Source organism: Dromiciops gliroides, chromosome 4 (genome assembly GCF_019393635.1).
Source record: "Dromiciops gliroides isolate mDroGli1 chromosome 4, mDroGli1.pri, whole genome shotgun sequence".
Classification (NCBI taxonomy): domain Eukaryota; kingdom Metazoa; phylum Chordata; class Mammalia; order Microbiotheria; family Microbiotheriidae; genus Dromiciops; species Dromiciops gliroides.
In genome coordinates, this window is record NC_057864.1 from 72,173,875 (window position 1) to 72,195,572 (window position 21,698).

Sequence of the window (21,698 nt, forward strand, 5' to 3'; positions counted from 1 at the left end):
TTTAAATTTTATTCTAGTGTAGAGAAAAGAAATATGAATTTGGAGTCAGTAACCTGCCATTTGTTCTGTGGATGACTTTGGGCAAGTCATTTAATTTCTCTGAACTTTCCTGAGCTCGCTGGCAAAATAATGGGCTTGGACCAGATGATCTCTCCCCTCCACCTTTGAGGTGTTAAACAAAGTTCTCAGAAAAACCATTTCATTTATTTTTTTCATTTCATGTATTTTTTATTTTATTTCTATTTAATTTATTTTTTAAAATTTTATTTAGAATTTTTCCCAAGTTACATGTAAAAAAACCCAATTTTTTTTCATATTGGTTTCCCCGCCCCCCTCCCCAACTATTTACAAAATGCCATTTGGATTGAGGAAGAAGGGGGTTGATATGTCCAATAAGAAATATCCACACACACACATATATGGAACTCATGTCTGAATCAGATTAAAAAGTAATGTATGGGGCAGCTAGGTGGCGCAGTGAATAAAGCACCAGCCTTGGAGTCAGAAGGACCTGAGTTCAAATCCAGCTTCAGACACTTGACACGTACTAGCTGTGTGACCCTGGGCAAGTCACTTAACCCCCATTGCCCTGCAAAAAAAAAAAAGTAATGTATGTATATGAGAAATAAGGGCAAGTGACTAAAGATGAGTACAAAAGTTCTTTTAAGAATGATATCAGGAACATTGAAGTCCAAAAGGAATTGAAGCTGGTGCTGAATGCTAAGGATAATTTAAAAAAAAAAAAAAACAACCCAGGGGCAGCTAGGTGGTGCAGTGGATAGAGCACCAGCCCTGGAGTCAGGAGGACCTGAGTTCAGGTCCAGCCTCAGACACATAACACTTAACTAGCTGTGTGACCCTGGGCAAGTCACTTAACCCCAATTGCCTCACCAAAAAAACCAAACCAAACCAAACAAAAAAACCCCACAACACTTTTTACATATGTTGTTGCCATGACAAGGTTTGAAGAAAGAATAGGATTGCTATTCATATAGGATAGGATTTTGATAATACATAATGGTGAGATGGCTTAAATGTTCAACTCATATTTTGTTTCTATTTCCTCTTCCAAGGAGAATGATTTTTCTCTCTAATCATGAACAAAAATGGAATCCTAGGTTAAATTAGGAAAGGGTCACATAGCATCTAACTGCGTTTTCATTGCATTCAAATCGATAGGCCCAGATCAAGCACATTTAAGGATATTGAAATAATTAAAGTGCCTAGGCACATAGTAAGTACATAATTAATATTTATTGTTTGAGACAGGTAGTGTGATTACAGAGCCATTTTCAGTGATGTCTGAAGATCATGGAGAAAAGGAGAGGTAACACAGGACTTAAGAAGGGCAAATGTCCCAATTGTTTAAAAGAAAGGGAAGAGGACAGAGCCTGGACATTTGAGGCAAATGAATTTGACTTTGATTCCTGACAAAAATTATAGAGAACATTATTAAAGGAATAGTAGCGAACACTCAAAAAGAGGAAGCAATAATTATTAAAAGCCAGTATAACATCATTATGAGTAAGGCCATATATACCTCATTTCTTCTTCTTCTTCTTCTTCTTCTTCTTCTTCTTCTTCTTCTTCTTCTTCTTCTTCTTCTTCTTCTTCTTCTTCTTCTTCTTCTTCTTCTTCTTCTTCTTCTTCTTCTCCTCCTCCTCCTCCTCCTCCTCCTCCTTCTTCTTCTTCTTCTTCTTCTTCTTCTTCTTCTTCTTCTTCTCCTTCTCCTTCTCCTTCTCCTTCTCCTTCTCCTTCTTCTTCTTCTTCTTCTTCTTCTTCTTCTTCTTCTTCTTCTTCTTCTTCTGACAAGGTAACTAACTGAACTGAAAGCTCTGGAGAATACTGTAAATCTAACATACTCAGATTTCAGCAAAGTATTTCAGAAAGACTCCTATGATGCTATGGTTGTAGATAAGATAGAGAGATAAAGGCAAGATAATACAACAGCTAAATGAATGTGAACCTGTTTGAATGGCTGGACCCAAGGAGCCATCTTTAATGGTTCTATACCAACTTGAACAATAGTTACCTAAGGGAGGACCCATCCTTGACTCTTTGCTGTTCAGCCTTTTAAAAATGATTTGATGAAATCTGTCAAATTTGCAATTGACATAAAACTTTGAAGCACATTGTATAACAGAATGTGTATCCAAAAGAATGTCAACAGCTTGGAATATAGGTGGCTACAGAGTTGTATCTAGACCACAGTTCTAGAAAAAAAAAGAAGTGGGAGTTTTTGGTAGATTGTAAAGCCATTACGAGTCATCAGTATGTCATGGCAGCCAAAAAAATCTCTTGCTATGCCATGCTAGTATCCAAAACAAGAGACCAAACTGTGTTCATTTCGGGGCACCACATTTTAGAGAAAACATGGACAAGCCAGAAGAGAGGGTGAGCAGCTGACTGATGAGATAATTAGAGAACATTTTATAGGAAGATGGCTTGAAAGAAAGAACTCTGGATAATTTATCCTGGAGAAGAGAAGATGTGAGGGAGAGGTGGGGAGTGTCTGAAGTATGATACCTATCTTCAGATATCTGAAGAGTCGTCATGAAGAAGAGGTATCATGGGGAAGAGGGACTGGATTTGTTCCACATAAATCCAGAAAATCCATGAGTGGAAGTTGTAGAGAACAAGATTAAGGCTTGATGAAAGAAAAAAAAAACTTCCTAGTAATTAGATCTATACAAAAATGGAACAGGATGTCTTGGAATCCCTCTTCACTAGAGAGCTTTAGGCAAAGACTAGATAGCCACTTGTAGAATTTATGGATGGACAAGGTGGTTTCTGAAGTCTTTTCCACTTGATATCCTGTGAATCTGTGATCTTACAGTGAGGGAAAGAGGACCCATTGACTGATGGGGAAAAGCATCTAGTGAATAGAGATGGATGTAGATCCTGTCTCAGATCCTTTCTACTTGTGTGACCTTGGGTTAGTTAATTCACCTCTTTAGATAGCAGTTTCCTCATCTGAAAATGAGTGAGTTGACCTTTAAGATTCCCTTCCACCTGCCAATCAGTGATTCTATGACCTAGTCATCCCATAGAGCAGGATCCAAGAAGAGACATAAGGGGACAAGAACAAGGGCATGAGAGGAAGGGTGAACTTTGACAAAGGAGAGAGCCACCTCTTCTTTTGAGACAGAGCGAGATTTTAAAGTATGGAGGAAGGGACGAAGAGGGAGTCAGGATAGCTTCAGTTTTCTCCATGAAATGGGCAAATTAAACAGCTGAGGGATAGAGAGGGGATGGAACTTCAGGTTTGAGTAGAGAGGTATAGACCTGGAACAAACAGGGTGGCAAGTGGGATAGCAGGGCAATTCAGATTGCCATATGGAAGTGGAGAACCCAACATAACTTGGAAATCAGGCATGGGTAATGGATTCAGTTATAATCACTTCATGACTTTCTCTAGCAGCTGTCAGTCATGTTGTACTTACTAATTAGGGCCCTTGGGAGCCTCCCATGAATAGGATATTCAAGGAGTGATTTTTTTGTTCTCTTCTCTATCTTAGATATTGAATGAAGATGCTGACAATTATGGTGGAGATAAACTTCTTGAAAAGGTAGAGACCCTCAAGATTGCTGTTCGACTACAAGGATCCTGGACAGAGTATGGGAAAGCAATAATGAATCGTCATAAAAGTATAGATGGGGACTTTCCCTCACAACAGGGCCTCCTGGAAGAGATTAATGAGAATGGTACAAGACTTTGCAGAGAATATGAATCAAGAGTGAATGGAGGAGAAAATGGTAAATAATGCAATGAAAATTGTGTCATTAAGCAGCATTATGCATCCTAACATAGGGAGGCCATAAAAGACCTTTTTTTGGGGGGGAGCAGGGCAATGAGGGTTAAGTGACTTGCCTAGGGTCACACAGCTAGTAAGTGCCAAGTGTCTGAGGTTGGATTTGAACTCTAGTCCTCCTGAATCCAGGGCTGGTGGTTTATCCACTTAGCCACCTAGCTGCCCAAGACCTTTTTTTTTTTTTTAAACACAACAACATCAAGTATGCATAGAAAATCAATATTGAGCCAATGCAGTCTTCCAAATAAATTTGGTTATTTGGTTTCTTCATCCACAGCAGTTTAGAAGCAATGGTTGAGGGCATGGAAAGGGCAGGGAGGGAGTACTTCTAGAGGTAATCAGACATTAGAACTAAAAAAAAAAATGGCAGTCTTTAGGTACTAACAGCCCTACAGACCTTATTAAGCCCTACAGATATAATTGTATAAATCACGGAACAATTACTGATGTTTTTGAGTTGTTCAGAAGTGGTTAAATTGTATTCATTCATTGTTTTAAAAAGTCAATGAAGGATGCAATGCAGCCTGGATTTCCAGTCAAAATGGTTTAAATATAAAAAAGGCTCTCAGTGCTTTGGAAAATTCAATTATGTGTAATGGCTTATTTCCCAATGAGGTTGGATAAGTAGAACATGTCAGTATGTCACAGGAACTGTTTTCTTTTTTAAAAATTGTTTTTATTTAAAAGACCCTGCCCTGCCTTATACCATAGTTATTTACACAAATATTATGGGTACATAGTCCTTTCTAGCTTGTTAGTACCTGTCAGAGCTTAAAAGATGAAATCAAATGGGGAAATTAATAATAATAGCTATTTTTTTTGCAGGGCAATGAGGGTTAAGTGACTTGTCCAGGGTCACACAGCTAGTGTCAAGTGTCTAAGGCCGGATTTGAACTCAGGTCCTCCTGAATCCAGGGCCAGTGCTTTATCCATTGTGCCACCTAGCTGCCCCCATTGCTAATATTTTTATAGTGCTTACCATGTGCTAGGTACTGTGCTATGCACTTTACAATGATGATCTAATTTTATCCTCACAACAACCCAGGGAAGTTGGTGCTATTATTAACCTCATTTTACATATGAGGAAACTGAGGCAAGCAAAGGTTAGGTGACTTTCCCGGGGATCACATAGCTAGTGTCTGAGGCTGGATTTGAACTCAAAGTCTTCCTTATTCCAGACTCTATCCAATATGTCATTTAGCTGCTCCCCCAAAAGTTCAGAACTTTTGAATATCCTTAACAAGAAAGGCTTTCATTTATATTTTTAATGCCAGGAAATTAGGCAAACATCTGGACCTGGTCTGCCAACATTCTTGGAAATCTTTAATCTCAGATCTATTAACCTCCATTTACTAATGTACAAAGAGTGACACCCAAATTATGCAGCAAAGTCAGTAAGCATTTATTAAGTACCTACTTTCGCCAGGCACAGCGCTAAGCACCTGAGATACTTCTTGTTGTTTGTCCTTCATTCTTTTTTTTTTTTTTTTTTGCAGGGCAATGAGGGTTAAGTGACTTGCCCAGGGTCACACAGCTAGTAAGTGTTAAGTGTCTGAGGCCGGATTTGAACTCAGGTCCTCCTGAATCCAGGGCCGGTGCTTTACCACTGCGCCATCTAGCTGCCCCCCCTGTCCTTCATTCTTTTTTTTTTTTTTTTGCGGGGCAATGGGGGTTAAGTGACTTGCCCAGGGTCACACAGCTAGTAAGTGTCAAGTGTCTGAGGCCGGATTTGAACTCAGGTACTCCTGAATCCAGGGCCGGTGCTTTATCCACTGCACCACCTAGCCGCCCCCTGTCTTTCATTCTTGAAGAGGACTATGATGGATGTCATGCCTTGCAATGAATTAGATTTAAGTGAGGAAGGGCTATGCAAAGTCACCAGCCTCAGTTTCTCCTCCCACAGCCATCTGGACCCAGTGGCAAGATATGTTATTAGGACAATTGGAAATGGCCCCAGATGCTTAAATCAATTAGGGTTAACTGACTTGCCCAGGGTCACACAACTAGTAAGTGAGGTGACATTTGAACTCAGGTTTTCCCAACTTCAGGGCCAGTGCTCTATCCTCTGTGCCACCTAGCTGCCCTCCAGGGATTTAAAAAAAAAAAAAGACAATCCCCTGCCCTAAAGGGATTAAATGGGATTGGAGAAAGCTTCTAGTAGAGGGTGGATTTTAGCTGGAAATAGAGAATCTAGAATGTCTGACATGTCCTTTTGTAATTAGGCCCTCAGACTATCCCTACTGGCACAAGGTTCTGAAACCTAACTCTGAATCCTGGGTAATAGCATCCCACCCAGTCAGTGTTTTTCTCCTTGCCCTGAGAGAGAGGCTAACAACGACTCCTGGAGGCAGGGAAGAACTTCCACTACACCAAGAGGGTTTTTATTTTAGCTAGGCTGTGACTGAAATGGGGCATGCGAGATGGTGGCTCAGGGTGGAGCAGTGGGGCTGGAGACAGCAGCTGGTTTGTTTAACCGTGCCATGATAGCGGGGGAAACAGAAATGCTTCTTGGAATGGAGACTAATAATGAGAGCTGGGCAGCTGGTTAGAGCTTTCTCCTTGCTTCCTGTTCTTCCTCATCAAACCTCCTTGTCAAAGTGGGCATGTGGGGGTGGAAGAGATGCTACTATCCACGGCCACTCCTTCCAGAAAAGGACAGTGAAGCTTTAACTTCCTCCCCACCTCCTTTCCTTATACCTGTAGCCTAAAGCCTCTTTATACATAAACATCTCAATTTCTTTCAGCTATTTCTGATTCCCAAATTTGTTTCTTATAAAACTATGATTGATCACAATATCATGTCTAAATTAATTGCATACAGATGGATTGCAATAGAAGAAGCTGATGAAGGGCTTGTGGTACAGAAATAAAGAGGAGAGGATGAACCTTCCCATTCTGACTGTCAGAGGGGGGCAGAGAAGACCATTGCTTTTTCTTAGAGTTTTGACTTTTTCATGTATCAAATATAAATGTGTGTAGTACATGAAGTCTGTAATTTATATATTATTACATTTTTTATATTAGGTGGATAGAGTCCTGAGTCAGGAAGAACCTGAAAGACTTGAGTTCAAATCCAACCTCAGATACTTATTAACTGTGTGACCCTGGGCAGTCACGTAACCCATTTTGTCTCAGTTTCCTCATCTGTAAAATGAGCTGGAGAAGGAAATGGCAGACCACTCTAGTATTTTTGCCAAGAAAACCCCAAATGGGGTCATGGAGAGTTGCACATGATTGAAACAACTCAACAACAACAACAACAACAACATATTTATGATACATTATATAAGAGCCCTGACAAGCTCCTAGATCACACACATAGGTTACCCATGTCACACCCTACCCTCTCACCCCCACCCCCACGATATAGATTCAAATGGTTAGATTGGCAGGCAAAAGTTCCAGCCTCAGAATGAGTGGGGTGAAGAGTAGCTGCATCCTGGGACCAACCAAAGACTGGAAGTCACTCCCTCACCTCAAGTGTCAAACCCTGCCTCATAGTGCCATCTAGTTAATGCTTCAGTAATACCAGAAGTCCCTGAAAAACTGAAACAAGACTTTGTTTTTGTGAGTGGGAAGGGGGAAGGAGGAAGGAGGTAGGAGGAAGGAGAGAAGGAGGTGAGGGAGAGAGGGAGATAATTTGCTAAGTGGTTAAAAGGTGGTAGAAAGAAAAAGGTTTTCTTTCAGATTCTAGTTTGGGGTTTAAGCACCTTTGGTCCAGGGAAAGGACTTGACAACAACTGCAGCTTCAGGTCACTGTTGCTTTTCCCCATACTGAATTAGAGATAGATGATTAGTGCCAATGACCTGCTTCTCCCACTTCCTGTGGAAGATGAAAGAGAGAGAAGAAAGAAAGGAGGGTAGTGAAAAGAAGCTGGGTAGAGAGAGAAAACATAGTACTAACTATCTCTTCTCTATGTATGGGCACAGAGGAAGACCTGAGGTCATTCAAATGTAGCCTCAAATATTTACCAGCTGTGCAACTATAAGAAAGTCACTTAATCATTATCTGCATCTGTTCACTGATCTGTTAAATGAGCTGGAAAAGGAAATGGTAAACCTCTCCAGTATCTTTGCCAAGAAAACCCCAAATGGGGTCACAGAAAGTCGGACGTGATTGAAACAACAACAGAGAGAGAGAGAGAGAGAGAGAGAGAGAGAGAGAGAGAGAGAGAGAGAGAGAGAGAGAGCTAAGAAGGGCTAAGAATGAAGTGCTAAGGGCATTGGAGCTTTTCTGAAAAATCAAAGTAAATCCTTTAAGCACTGAACCTTTTTTAATATCATTTTTCAGAGATTCCTGATAGAATCTGTACTTTGCAGAATCTGTGCTGACTTTTGCAGACCCTGGAACCCATTTTCTTGAATCTCATAATCTCATGTCATATCACTCACCCTTAATAAAATTAATCTCATGTCACTTGCCCTTGATAAAAATGAACAATTAAATTAAAGTTGAAGTGGGCTTCTACTACAGCTATTTGCTTGTCTTGAGTAAAATTGTCTTTATTGGAATTCTTTGAAGAGGCAGCATAGCACAGAAGTTTTAGAGGCTTAGGACATGAGTCCAGATCATATAATAATAGTAACAACAATATTATTATATATAATGTATATAATATAATAATATCCAGATAACATTCTGAATATGGTTGGAATCCTTTTCCCAGAAATGAAGAAACTGAGGTCTTGAGAGCTTAATAGAAAGAGTTCTATTGCCCAAGTTCACATGGCTCGTAACTTCCTTGTTACCTTCCAACCAGCCTTTCATTTAAATCAGCCTTTAGCTCTGGAAAATGAGGAATGCTACATCTCAAATAGAGGGTCACCTTATCCTTTCTCACAAGGAAACATCGCCATCTTCTGTATATTTGGGGTATTGCTGCTACAGAATATTGGTATCAGGTTGAATTTTTTAATTGTAGGCAAGCCGGTCAGTCTGTGGAGGGGATGGCTCAGTGGTAGCAGTTCCAAAGGGAGGGTACTCCTAGAGTTTTATAACGAAATAGAAAAATATGCTAATGAGATTAAGGTGCCACTCAAATATCCATCAGCATTTAAAGGTTGACTGATTTCGTAAAGGCAGGAGGATGGCTCCCAAATCTCATCTGGGAGACTTAAATGTAATTAATGTAAGAGAAATGACAATTTAATTGACTACATGTCTGAGGTACCATTGTCATAAGAGGAGGGAGGTGATGAAGGTTTGTGTAGCCTTGAAAAAACAATGTGGCGTTTTGGAAAGACCATTAGCCTACTAGGATATGTGGATGCCCCAGGTTCTAGTTCTGACCCCACCATCAATCCCTGTGTGATGTGGTAAAATGATATAACCTCCTTCTTTCCCAGTTTTCTTATCTTTAGAAGGGAGATGACAAGACGTAGATTGGCAGCTTTTTTTTTTTTTTGGTGGGGCAACGGGGGTTAAGTGATTTGCCCAGGGTCACACAGCTAGTAAATATCAAGGGTCTGAGGTCGGATTTGAACTCAGGTCTTCCTGAATCCTGGCCCAGTGCTTTATCTAGCTACCCCAAGGTTGGCAGCTTTTGGGGGCTATTGTGATGACCAAACAAGATAGCTTGTGTAGGAGACCAAGTACAATGGCCATGGATGCCAGTGTTTTGATCCACTTAGGATGAACCTATCACAGCTTAGTGATAACTTCCCTTAAAGTCATTTAGCACTTTTGTTATGACTCTACCTACCAAACAATCTTTTGATAATTTAGTTTCCAAGGTATAGTTTCCTACTTGGAAGAGAATGCTCTAAATAGTGGATATGGGTATTTCAGTCAGCTTGGCAAACATTCTGATTTATAAATTATTCTCTTGTAAGTTTGATTTTTCATAAACCAGTCCATTTCTGGATAAATTGATAAAACTGGGTTCCTGAACAGGCAAGGCTGAGGACCTGACCCTCAATGCATGGTGCAGAAACATTAAAAGGCTCCGTTTAAATAGCCGATCTCTTACTCTCTGTATGATCTTACCTCTAACAGTCATAATTAGGAACTTGCATCTTTGGTTCTTTGTAGTGTCTTCTCATAAAACCTTCTCTATGGATTCTCCGTAGTCAATGCAATGGCAGATACTTGAAGGTTTCCAGACCTTTGAGTGCCAGATACTTGAGATTTTAATACTGTTTGAGATTCTAATAATACCATAGCTACATAAATTTGATACAGTTACATGTGAGTATGTGGAGATGGTTGTGAATACGTATACATATGAGCCATTTGCCCTCTTTGTTCTTCTCATCCTTCACCAGTCTTCCACTGATGCCTCCTCAGTGACCCTGAATTCTCAAAGAATATGTCAATAGAGTACAAGCTCTGGAAAGTCCTACCAAGCTAAAAAGCCCTTTAGGTATTGCCCAGGAAAGCACTGCATACCTGTTATCTGAGGACCATCCGTTCTCTGTTTGGAGAGGCTCATCGTAGTTGGCAGCCAGATAATGTCGGTTTTTGACCATGGTAGTTCATCCTAGAGGGGATGTAATTTCATTATTGAAAGTTGTGCCCATCATGATGAAATCATTGATGTTTTCAAGAACTGAAGATGGGTTTTTTTTAAACAAGATGGCCCAGTGAAATGATGGTCTTTAAGACATAGTATTTTCACTACTTGGAGAAGAGAATAAAGGGTTTGGTAGAACTGGCCTTATAGTGTACCCAAAGCCAACAAGAAACATCATTTCATGGGATATTTTACTATGTAATCAAAGTGCTTGTGATAATTATTTGCAAGAGGACTACCATGAAAATAATGGAAGATTATCAATATCTGCTACAAAGGATTGAAAGGTAAAGACATTCTACAAAAACATTATGGGAGCATCCAAATAAAATCAACAAATACTTTGATACTCGGTGATGTTGGTGGAAAGGTAGCGCTAGGTGAGGATGGTGAGAAATAGATTGGTAAATATCGATCAAAAGTAAGAAATGAGAGGTTAAAAATTTGTAGACCACGCAAAAGCCTTGTGCCTGTGTTGTGGATATCTTCAAGAAAAGAATCTAGGGAGGCGGCTAGATGGCTCAGTGGATAGAGCACCGGCCCTGGAGTCAGGAGGACCTGAGTTCAAATCCGGCCTCAGATACTTAACACTTACTAGCTGTGTGACCCTGGGCAAGTCACTTAACCCCAATTGTCTCACCAAAAAAAAAAAAAAAAAGAAAAAGAAAGAAAAGAATCTAGGGATGTTGGACAAATCAACTACCAAATAAAACCACAAAATTATATTGAATCTATATTTTGACAGAAAGAAAATGGCTTTTTTACTGATGTGGCAGTCATTACTAAATCTACTTGCATAACTAGTCTACTGACTTGTTAGAACAAAGATCAAAATCAGTAGTATGGCCTCATGAAAGAGAGAAGTAGTGCGGGGTAAAACCAGTTTAAAGAAATCTTAGAGAGAGATCCAACTAAACAAAGTCTTCCCTTGGGAATTTAGGGATATATAACACCAACTCCTACCTGGGTAAGGTGAGCAGAGGGACAGCCCTTTGTTTCATGAAGGAGAGGCATGATTCTTAATTAGCTAAGAGAATTCTGAGTAAGATGCTCTGTACTTTGATAAGGGGCAGATACTTCACCCACTTTGCCTGTGTGGGAGTGGGTTTCACAGATGAAAATACAAGGATAATAAATAGAAGAAAATGGAAAAGATCTGCAAAGGTTTTTTGTAACATTCTCTTTTAACCATCAAGGGTCATTTCACAGTCCCAGATGTATTTACAGAGGACATAGAAATGACACTAAAGAGAACCCAAAAAATGCAGCTAAATTCTACCAAGGTTATGCGGAGGAGATTTGTGTGGGTACTGTTTGAGAGCATTGGAGAATAGATTTACAAGATATAGGAAGAAGGGGAAGATACCAAAGGTGTGGAAATACTGGATGATATCAATACTTAAAAGTCAACAAGAGAGCATCAATGGCCACCCCTCCATGATACTTTCATATCAATATACAACTTTTATGAAGATCAGGCATCAAGAGTATCTTTAATTAGAGTATTAGTAATAGGCAGGCTTTCATAATCCATACCAGATCACCATTTCATTGTCATGCTATTGACTAAAAGAATTAGAAAATACAAGATCCTATTCTGCTTATCGTTTATTGATTATATATTTTTTTTTGTGGGGCAATGGGGGTTAAGTGACTTGCCCAGGGTCACACAGCCAGTAAGTGTCAAGTGTCTGAGGCTGGATTTGAACTCAGGTACTCCTGACTCCAGGGCCGGTGCTTTATCCACTGCGCCACCTAGCCGCCCCTGATTATATTTTTAAAAAGCACTTTATTTGGTAGAACAAAATGCTACCTGAAAAAACAAATTTCCAACAAGGTGCCTGATGTACATAGGCCAAAATTTTTCTAGATTCCTTGAAAGATGTGACAGAGATAAGCTTGTCTAATGATCCTCTGGTGGTTAATATCAAGTGATTCACAAAGCAGAATGACATATGCTCACCCAAGATGTCATAAGGATGACTTTTTGGTGCAGAATCTAAATTAAAGAGAGATGTGATCCTCCAGAGGCTCCCGATTGCTGATGACCTTGTACTGGATATTATCAAGCCCTAGGGCATCGTGGTATCTTTTGGAAGAAATCTGAGACCATTCAACAGAGTCTGACCTGACCATTCACACAGAAAAAAACCAAATGAATGGAGAAGCCCACCTGCCATCCAGATTATGACAAGACAGTTAGATGAACCACTTATAGAGCTCATCATATAATATATATGTGTCTATAGCCACAGATATCCACATCCACATATACATATATAAATACAATGTAACATATACATATACACATACATGTAGCGTGTAGAGATACATATATGTCTTAGACAGGCACTGCAAATGGGGAAGTTGGGCCCAGAAACCATAGATAAAGGAGTAGGCTGTATTGCTCTTTGGTAAATTGCAATTTCCCTTAATAAGTCCAAACTTCTCCCTGAAAAAGAGGTCCATTTTAAGAACAAAATTCTACCAGTGTTACTTTATGACTAAGTCATGGAACTCTTGGGTTTCCAAAGAATTAACGATGAGTATCAATCAAAGGGTGATGGAGAAGGACATGATAAGCTATAAGCAGGCTGAAATATATAACAGAACTATGAGGAAAATCGGAGTGAAAGATGTCATCTTGAAAATGTTTGACTGGTCATGGAGTGGGAGTGAGCCATAACTGGTGGTTATTGACCATATGTTCTACTGGTATCCTTGAGATATCAGGAGAAAGTGAAGAAGGACCATTGCACAGTGAGCGAAACTTCTGGGGTGAATTTATGGAAGGATATGCACCAGGGTCTGCATCATTGGAGGGATTTTAACAGATCAAAGGTCATTTTGAGTATTGGAGTATGAAGTAATATAATTGGCAATGATTTATTATATCTGGTTCCCAGCTAAGAATTCAAAGAAATCAGACTAAAAACTGATGTATACAGAAATGACCAAATGGCTAAGGAGTGCAAAAGGGGTTATTTAGTATTAAATCATCAACTTGCTTTATAAAAGCCCATTTTTTATTGTGGAGAAAAGTTCCAACAGTTCCACTTCATGTTTTTTTCTATCTTTAACTGTTATTAGGTTATAACAAGTTTTTTCTAAGCTTAAATAACGCTTTTGAAATGTGGATATACAAGATGGAAAGTGACCATCCAATTTCTTCAATGAATCAGGCGGATTGGAAGACACTGTGTGGGAAAATTCCTGAATTGCTTAGTTTCCTGGATGGGATGTTAGAAGTTATCGGTATTATCCCATTGACTGACGAGCAGATAAAGAATAATTATATCCCGTAAGTGAAAACTCTTTTACCTTAATTCTGCCTTCAATTTAAACAGCTTCAATGAACATTAATTAAGAACCTACTACAGTGTGCAAATACCGACCTAGGTTTTGAGGAGGATTGACAATTAAACAAGATAGTCCCTGCCTTTGTGGAACCTATAGTTTAGTAAGGTGTCATGACATAAATACAAAACAGTTACTTAACCAACATTTATTAAATACTTTCCATGGCCCAAGGACTATGTTGAATCCTGGAGATATAAAGAAAAAACAAAAACAGTCCATGCCTTTAATTCTAATGAGGGGAGACATGTACACAAAACTAGAATATGAAATAACATATGGTAAGTGTTTAAAGAGGTACAAATCAAGTATTATACAAATTCTAAGGGGAAAGAGTCATTCCTTAGTTTTGGAAAGAGATCAAGGAAAGCTTCCTAAAGGAGGTAGCAGCTGAGCAGGGCCTTAGGAAACAGGTAGCATTTCAGTAAAGATGGGAGAAGGGGAGAACATTCCAGGCTCAGGGCAAAACTTAATTAAGCAAAGGGCTATTTAATCCATGGCCCAGCATTCATGGGCTCATATGAACTGGTCATAATCTTAGGAATTACCTTGAAAAGTCAGTTTTTCTCTTTGACTGGTTACACCCCCATCTCTGGAAATCTCTGAATATAGCTTTCATACATGTGGGTAACAGGGTACCCAGCTTCCATACAAATATTCAAAGAAAAAAATGCAAATCAGACAAAAGATAGCCTTTATTTTATCTCACACAAAAAGAAGACATAAAGGACTCAAAGAAGCCCATAAACAAATGGAGATAAAACATAGACACACTCTCAATAGCCCATAAACAACCAAGAACAATTATCCCTATCTCTATTTGGGTTCCATTTCTCTTTCTCTCTCTTTTTTTTTTAAAGTGAGGCAATGGGGGTTAAGTGACTTGCCCAGGGTCACACAGCTAGTAAGTGTTAAGTGTCTGAGGCCGGATTTGAACTCAGGTCCTCCTGAATCCAGGGCCGGTGCTCTATCCACTGCGCCACCTAGCTGTTCCATTTCTCAATAGGAACTTTTGGGGTAAAACTGATGTTTTGGTGGATCTCTCTCTATCCCATAGGGTGCTAACCAGTTTCTTACACAGTCATAGTGATACATTGTGGTTTTAAATTTGTCTCCTCCCAGAATGGAAGCACACTTCAGTGCTACTGGAAGGCACCCACCTTCCCATAGGACTTGCATTATCTGAATAACTAAATGGCAATTATAGGAAGCAAAGTACTGGCATTCTGCTCATTCACATCTTATTGGGTGATTCTTTTCTCTATGAGGCTCAGGAACCCATTGCTTAGGAACTCCCTTCTCTAAGCAAAAGACTAGATTTAATGATAACACTTGTCTAGAAAATCAAAATCTACTTCTTCCTCTCCCCCAACACACAAGAGGCTTCTGAAGTCTTTCAGTGGTGGGTGAACACATGTAGCTTTCATGTGCTTTTCCAGGATGCCCCACCATTGGTTGTTCCAGCTGTTGCCATCTCTTGGTCTAGAAAATTGCATTCACAGGCAGACTCCTATGCTTAGAATGCTGTGGGAGAATATATTCAGCTCCCATGTATGCCTTCTCCTAAGGCGGCCTTTAATAGCTCCTGGGGATAGGGGATGGAACTGTATATACACATGCATAGTCCCTCCCACTCCCATTCCTACCCCCACCCAGGACCTAGCACTTAGGTCTACTCTTAGCTCCATCTTTCTGAAAAATACCCAAAATGGTTTGTTTTCTTTTATATGCCAACATGAAGGGTGGCTCTTCCCAACAGAGCCCATCCTCCCAAGAGTCTGAGTCAAGCAATTAATCTTGGGGCAGCTCCAATTACTGAGACTTAAGTAGAAGCTATCTTTTCTTGTCTTAAGGTGCAGGTGGTTATCTCCACATCAGAAAGGTGGCATTATCGATAGTCAAAGGTCCCAAACAAAGGTTCACCAACTTCATCAAATTGATTGGGGAATTCACCTGATCAACACCTTTACAGTAGGAAATGGAGGAGTAGTATAGTTTTGCTTTAGTGATAATAAGACTGGAAAGGTAAAACTCTGGCCTTTGATGCCAGAGTTAGTTTTCATTTTATTTAGTCCCCTTCTTTAGTGGGGATTTCCTGAATCATCTCCTCAGTTTTTATTTGGAAAGTAACACATTGAATTAGAAGTGGTTGTGTATACGGAAGATATTTCTCATAGTAGACAACATTAAAACGATAGATCTTTATAGGTCAAAGTAAATCATTGACTGTTGGTAGCTGGCTAGTGATTTGGTAGACTGTGAGTAACCAAACCAAGCAAGTCAGAATTTTGGTCCATGCGGACTAAAGTCACAAGAAAATGGTCAACTCTACTTTGAACTATATAGACCTGGTCAAACAAACTGTTCATCTTTTAGCTAATTGTTATTCAGATATGTATTTTCAGAGTTTAGTTACTTACCTCAAATTTACTTGATGTTTCTATCAGGGTAGTCCAAACTAATGTGTTTCACATGATGCAACAGTGGATTTTGACCATATCTAATGGGACTGACAAAGACAACTCTGAGCTTCATCACCAAGTAGGTATAAATCATCCAAGATGGTTGAAAAGCCCACCATATATGTCATGAGACATAGCTTTCCCTGCCCACAAGATCATTGAATCCCAGAATGTTTTAGCTGGAAGGCATTTTTTATTGTTCATTTGTTTCAGTTGTGACTCTTTGTGACCCATTTGTGTTTTTCTTAGCAAAGATACTGGAGTGGTTTGCTATTTCTTTTCTACCTCGTTTTACACATGAAGAAACTGGGGCAAACAGGATTAAGTGACTTGCCCAAAGTCATTCCACTAGTAAGTGTCTGAGTCAGGATTTCAACTTAGGAAGAGGACTCTTTCTCACTCCAGGCCTGGCACTCTATCCATTGTACCACTTAACTGCCCATGGGAAGGGCTTTTAGGGCTCATCAATTCACACCTTTGCTCCATTTTATAGATGAGGAAATTGAATTTCAGGGAGGCACAACATAATATAGCTAGTATGTAGCAGAACTTGGATTTGAAGCCAAGCTTTCTGACTCCCAGTCTAGGATTCTTGCCACTATGCCACACTGAGAGGAAGGGAGAAGTGATGTAGGAGCCTTTGAATTTATTATCTTTGGATTTTTCAAAATTAGAATAGTGCTATTTTTTTCTGGAAGGGAGTCCTGGAGACTATAACAAATGTTTTTAGCTTTACTTTTTACCTGCCAAAGGTTCAATATCAGTAATATTACTCTTCCTCTGGCATTATGGATATGACTACATTTAGAATTGACTGCACTTGGTCAAAGTGGTTACATTCAATGAAAACTGAAAGTTCCTGAGTATGCTCAGGGGTCTGCTATGACTAGGACAAACAAATGGATCTTCTTGCGAGATGAATTCAATTAAACAAACCTTTAATCAACTCTCTTTTAAGTTCCTTATGTGTGCAGAGCATTGCATGGGACATTGGAAGAATACAAAGTTTAGATAAGACATGGTTTCTATCTGCAGGGACCTTACAGTCTTATAGGGGGATAAGATATATACACAGATGTATATAATACATGAATATTGTTTCTAACTCAAATGGATCTATGATTTCATTGATTTCAACATTCACATTCTAGTCATACTTGCCCAACCCAAGTGATGAGCATTAGTATCCTCCCTTAAATTCCATACAGGGGATCCACCCAACAGGCTGGAGGGCTTCCTCATTTTCTCCTGACATTGATATAATACCAGTAAAGCACACCACCCGAATATCTTTCATTCTTTGTTATTTCTTATAGTTTCTTAAGATATCAGCTCAACTTGACCTCTTAACTCATACAAGATAATTGTTCCTCTTGAATGTTGACTTTATTATTATGGAACATTTTATGAACAAAACGAAGTAGTTTCACTCATAAGCTAAACTTGTGCAATCATGGTGTTATACATAGACTTAACCAAAAATCATTTGTTACATGTAATACTAACTATAATAGTCATCCCAAAGAGGTTGACTCAGGAGATAATGGATTACTCTCCACTGGAAGGCTTCAAACAGTGTCTAAATTACTCCTTTTGGGGGACATTGCAGAGGGAAATCTTGTCCAGGTACAGGTTGGACTAGATGGTGCTTGAAGTCCCGCCCAACTCTTAGATTCTGTGAGAATGTGCTTGAGAAAGGTGTAGAGTCAGAAAAGAGGTGTGTGTAGTAGGGAGGATCAATGGCCTTAGGAAAATACATACCATGGCTCTTGCTGCACACTGTTCACAGCCATTTCCAACTGGGATCAGGAGGCAACAGAATTATCAGGCTACACAATGCCTTTGTCTGAGGGCTGGTGAGCAAGTGGATTGCCCATTAGACCTTAAACCCCAGTTTCTGAAATAAGACATTGGTCCTCCATCTTTGGCTGGAAGTATCTTGGCTTCAGAAATCAAAGCAGGGAAACTAAATGGTCTGCCTGATTTGCCACTGATGCAAATTCTAGGCTGACTGAGGGGCTTTAGATTTTAGTCTGCACTGACTTGGTGATGAACCACTATGTGGTGGCAATAGGTAGCAGATTCACTTTGTTAGATGGAACCGTTGCGAAATGTTTATATCTTTAATTTAGTTCTCCTATCTTATTGCTATAGCCAGAATTTCTAGAAGGTCAAATAATGAGCTACAATTAGGTAGAGAAATTCTCTAGATTAAATCATCAACAAGGGGCAGCTAGGTGATGCAGTGGATAAAGCACCGGCTCTGGATTCAGGAGGACCTGAGTTCAAATCCGAGACCATCTAGTCCCTACTAACATGAATCCCATTTGTAACAACCCCAGTAAGTACAATATAAAATATTCTCTGCTGGGAGACTCAATATCAGGGAACTAATCTTTGGACAGCTCTAGTTTTTAAGTTTTCCTTATGTTTAAACTGTTGAAGGCAGCTAGGTAACACAGTAGATAAAATACTGGCCCTGGAGTCAGGAGGATCTAAGTTCAAATCTGACATCATCCATTCACTAGCTGTGTGACCTTGGGCAAGTCACTTAACCCTGATTGCCTTATTAAAAAAAAAGAAGGAAACCGGTTTCTTTAAAATTTCCTTTCAGGCCCAGTACCCAATTTGTCCTAGTTCCATCCTAGAACACTTTCGAGGGGTTAATACTCATCTTTATTCTCTTTAGTACCATTTCTATTTCCCCAATAAGCACACATGTTATGATAACCTTTGAGGATCTTCTTTACTTTTTCTTTTATTTGTTTTCCTTCTTACATTTTTGTTCTTAAATGCCCTTGGGATGAATTGTCTTAGTCTCTTGCCAGGTTTTCCTTAAACTTATTCTACCTTTCATTGCTTTCATCTGCTTTATGAGATGATACTGTTCATGATTGCCCATGATCCTTAAAAAAGATTTTGTAAATGCATTTCTATTATTACCTTAGCTGCCACCTCTCTCCTCTTTACGACAAAGTCACATGTTTTCTGATTTAGACACTTTGAACTTTTTTGGTCTTGTGGCAATAAATTTGCAGCAGCTACACTTCTCTATGAAATTATTTTAATCAGCATCAATGTCATTTCTAAAGTCCATTCCCAATGTCTCTTTGCTGATTACTTGTTTAAATAGTTCAGGATTAACTTGCTTCAATTGTGGACCATACCTTTCTTTCATTTTTTTATTTCTTATTGCCTTTTAAAAAAAAATAATTTTGATCTTTGCCCTGACAAATTAGACAACTCAACTCAGGGATAACAAGCTGTTTGGTTTCTGTCAAAATATAATAAATTTCTTTTCTATTCTTTTCTTTGATGATGTTATTTGGTGCTTGCTATATTCAGCACTTATCAATTCTTTTCTCAAGGGAAGTATTCATAATATAAAGGCATGAGGCTTCTGTGTCATCTCCAAGTCTTTGGCCTCTCCCATTCCTTTTATCTTACTTTTCCATATATTTCTTGCCATTTTCATTGTGTAGAATATTTTTGATGACTGTGACTAATTTGGGGGCTAATCTGACTAAAGGAATAATCTGGGGACTTTTGACTAACTGTGCTATCTGACTGCTATTAATTTAATGTGGGTCTTTTATAAAGTTCCACCACACTGCTCTGCTCCCAAATTGATAAGCAAAATATTAAGCCTCTTAACTAAATAATCAAAGCAGAGTTTATTTATGAGATACTATTTAAAATTAAGAATACAGGGAAATAAAATGTACAACCTGACTGCATGGCTGTGCGTCTCTTTCCACTGTGTCTCTTTCCCACCTGCTCTGCCTCGAACTTTTTTAATACAATAAGGGCATTAGCTGCCTCTCGCCTCAGGGTATGTACTTTCCCTGCTCAGCTACTTTCTTCTAACTCCTCTTAATTTTCACTTTTTCCAACCTATACCCTGTGCTGAGTGGTTCTGTGCTCTCCACTGCCTCCTGTTCAGTCTGTCTTCTGCTGCCTTTGCTCGTAGTCCTGCGTTGCTGTTCCTCTCATTCCCGTCTCTCCTTTCTAATCTCATCAACCGCCCTCTTGACCTCTTCTCAGTCCCCTGTCTCCTTGTCCTAACCGACCCCTCTAATCTAACCCACAGGTCTATATATACCTTTTCTTCTCTCCACTCAAATCTCAGGGCTTCTTGCGCCCCCACAGACCGAGCTAATCCGCCGGCCAGGACTGCGGCTGGTGGGGGGGAGGTTCGCTCCAGCTTCACATGCCCCAGCACAGGCTACTCCAGAGCTCAGCATCTCTCAGATACCTCTGCTCAGGTCAGAGGGAGCTGGGGGCTTTTCCCCCCCAGCTGTCTGACCTGGCGTCTTGTACAACCCACCGGCTTTTGGGCTCAGCTGAAGCAGAGGGGGAGGGGCAGAGACCCTGAGGGCCTAAGGCTTTCTAATCTCAGCCTAAAGGTAGGGTCTCCAAATCAAAATAAATTTCCACAATTGTTTCCCACATTTGCATTGAAGTCTACAACTATCAGAGTTTATTGATGATTTGTTTTTGCGGGGCAATGAGGGTTAAGTGACTTGCCCAGGGTAACACAGCTAGTAAGTGTCAAATGTCTGAGGTTGGATTTGAACTCAGGTCCTCCTGAATCCAGAGCTGGTGCTTTATCCACTGCATCATCTAGCTGCCCCTTGTTGATGATTTAATCTGGAGTATTTTTCTACCTAATTGTAGCTCATTATTCGACCTTCTAGAAATTCTGGCTATAGCAATAAGATAGGAGAACTAAATTAAAGATATAAACATTTCGCAAAGAGGAGACAAAATTATTTATATTTGCAGGAATAATGATGGTGTACTGAGAAGATCCCAGAGTATCAGCAAAGCAACTAAGTGAAATACTAAATAACTTCAGCAAAGTAGAAGGCTAAAAAATAAATTCCCAAAGTCAACAGCATTTCTATGTAGTAGTAACCAGAAAGAAATGCTAATGAGAGGCATTCAATTCAAAATAACCACAAAATATACAAAGTACCTGGGAGTTAGTCTACATAAATCATCCAGGAGCTAATCTAGACACATGCAATAATTATATAAACACAACTAAAATACTCTCTACAGAAATAAAAAATGACAAATAACTAGAGTCAGCATTTATGATTTGGCAGTGCAATATAATGAAAATAGCAATACTACCAAATTGATTCACAAATTTACTGCTATAACAATTAAATTCAGGGGGACATTTGGATATTGTTTTTTCTAAAACAATAACAAAATTAATTTGGAGGAACAGAAGATCTAGAATCTCCTGGGAAATAATGAGGAAAAGTGTGAATCAAAGGATGCCAGAGCTCAAACTGCATTATAAAGCAGCAGTCACTAAAAATATTTGGTACTGATTGTTTTTTTTTAATGGGGCAATGAGGCTTAAGTGACTTGCCTAGGGTCACACAACTAGTAAGTGTCAAGTGTCTGAGGCTGGATTTGAACTCAGGTCCTCCTGAATCCAAGGCTGGTGCTTTATCCACTGTACCACCTAGCTGCCCCCAGTACTGATTTATTTTTTTAAGTGAGGCAATTGGGGTTAAGTGACTTGCCCAGGGTCACAC

The 21,698-nt window shown here is 39.5% G+C and overlaps 1 protein-coding gene across 1 annotated transcript in view; it reads left to right on the plus strand.

Annotated features, from left to right (window-relative positions):
- Positions 1 to 21,698, plus strand: part of AXDND1 (axonemal dynein light chain domain containing 1) — a 117,938-nt gene that overhangs the window by 55,021 nt on the left and 41,219 nt on the right. The window contains exons 15-17 of the mRNA XM_044003127.1: positions 3,519 to 3,756; positions 13,415 to 13,625; positions 16,129 to 16,222. Of these exons, the coding sequence (XP_043859062.1) occupies positions 3,519 to 3,756; positions 13,415 to 13,625; positions 16,129 to 16,222 (543 nt within the window). The remainder of the gene's footprint in view (positions 1 to 3,518; positions 3,757 to 13,414; positions 13,626 to 16,128; positions 16,223 to 21,698) is intronic.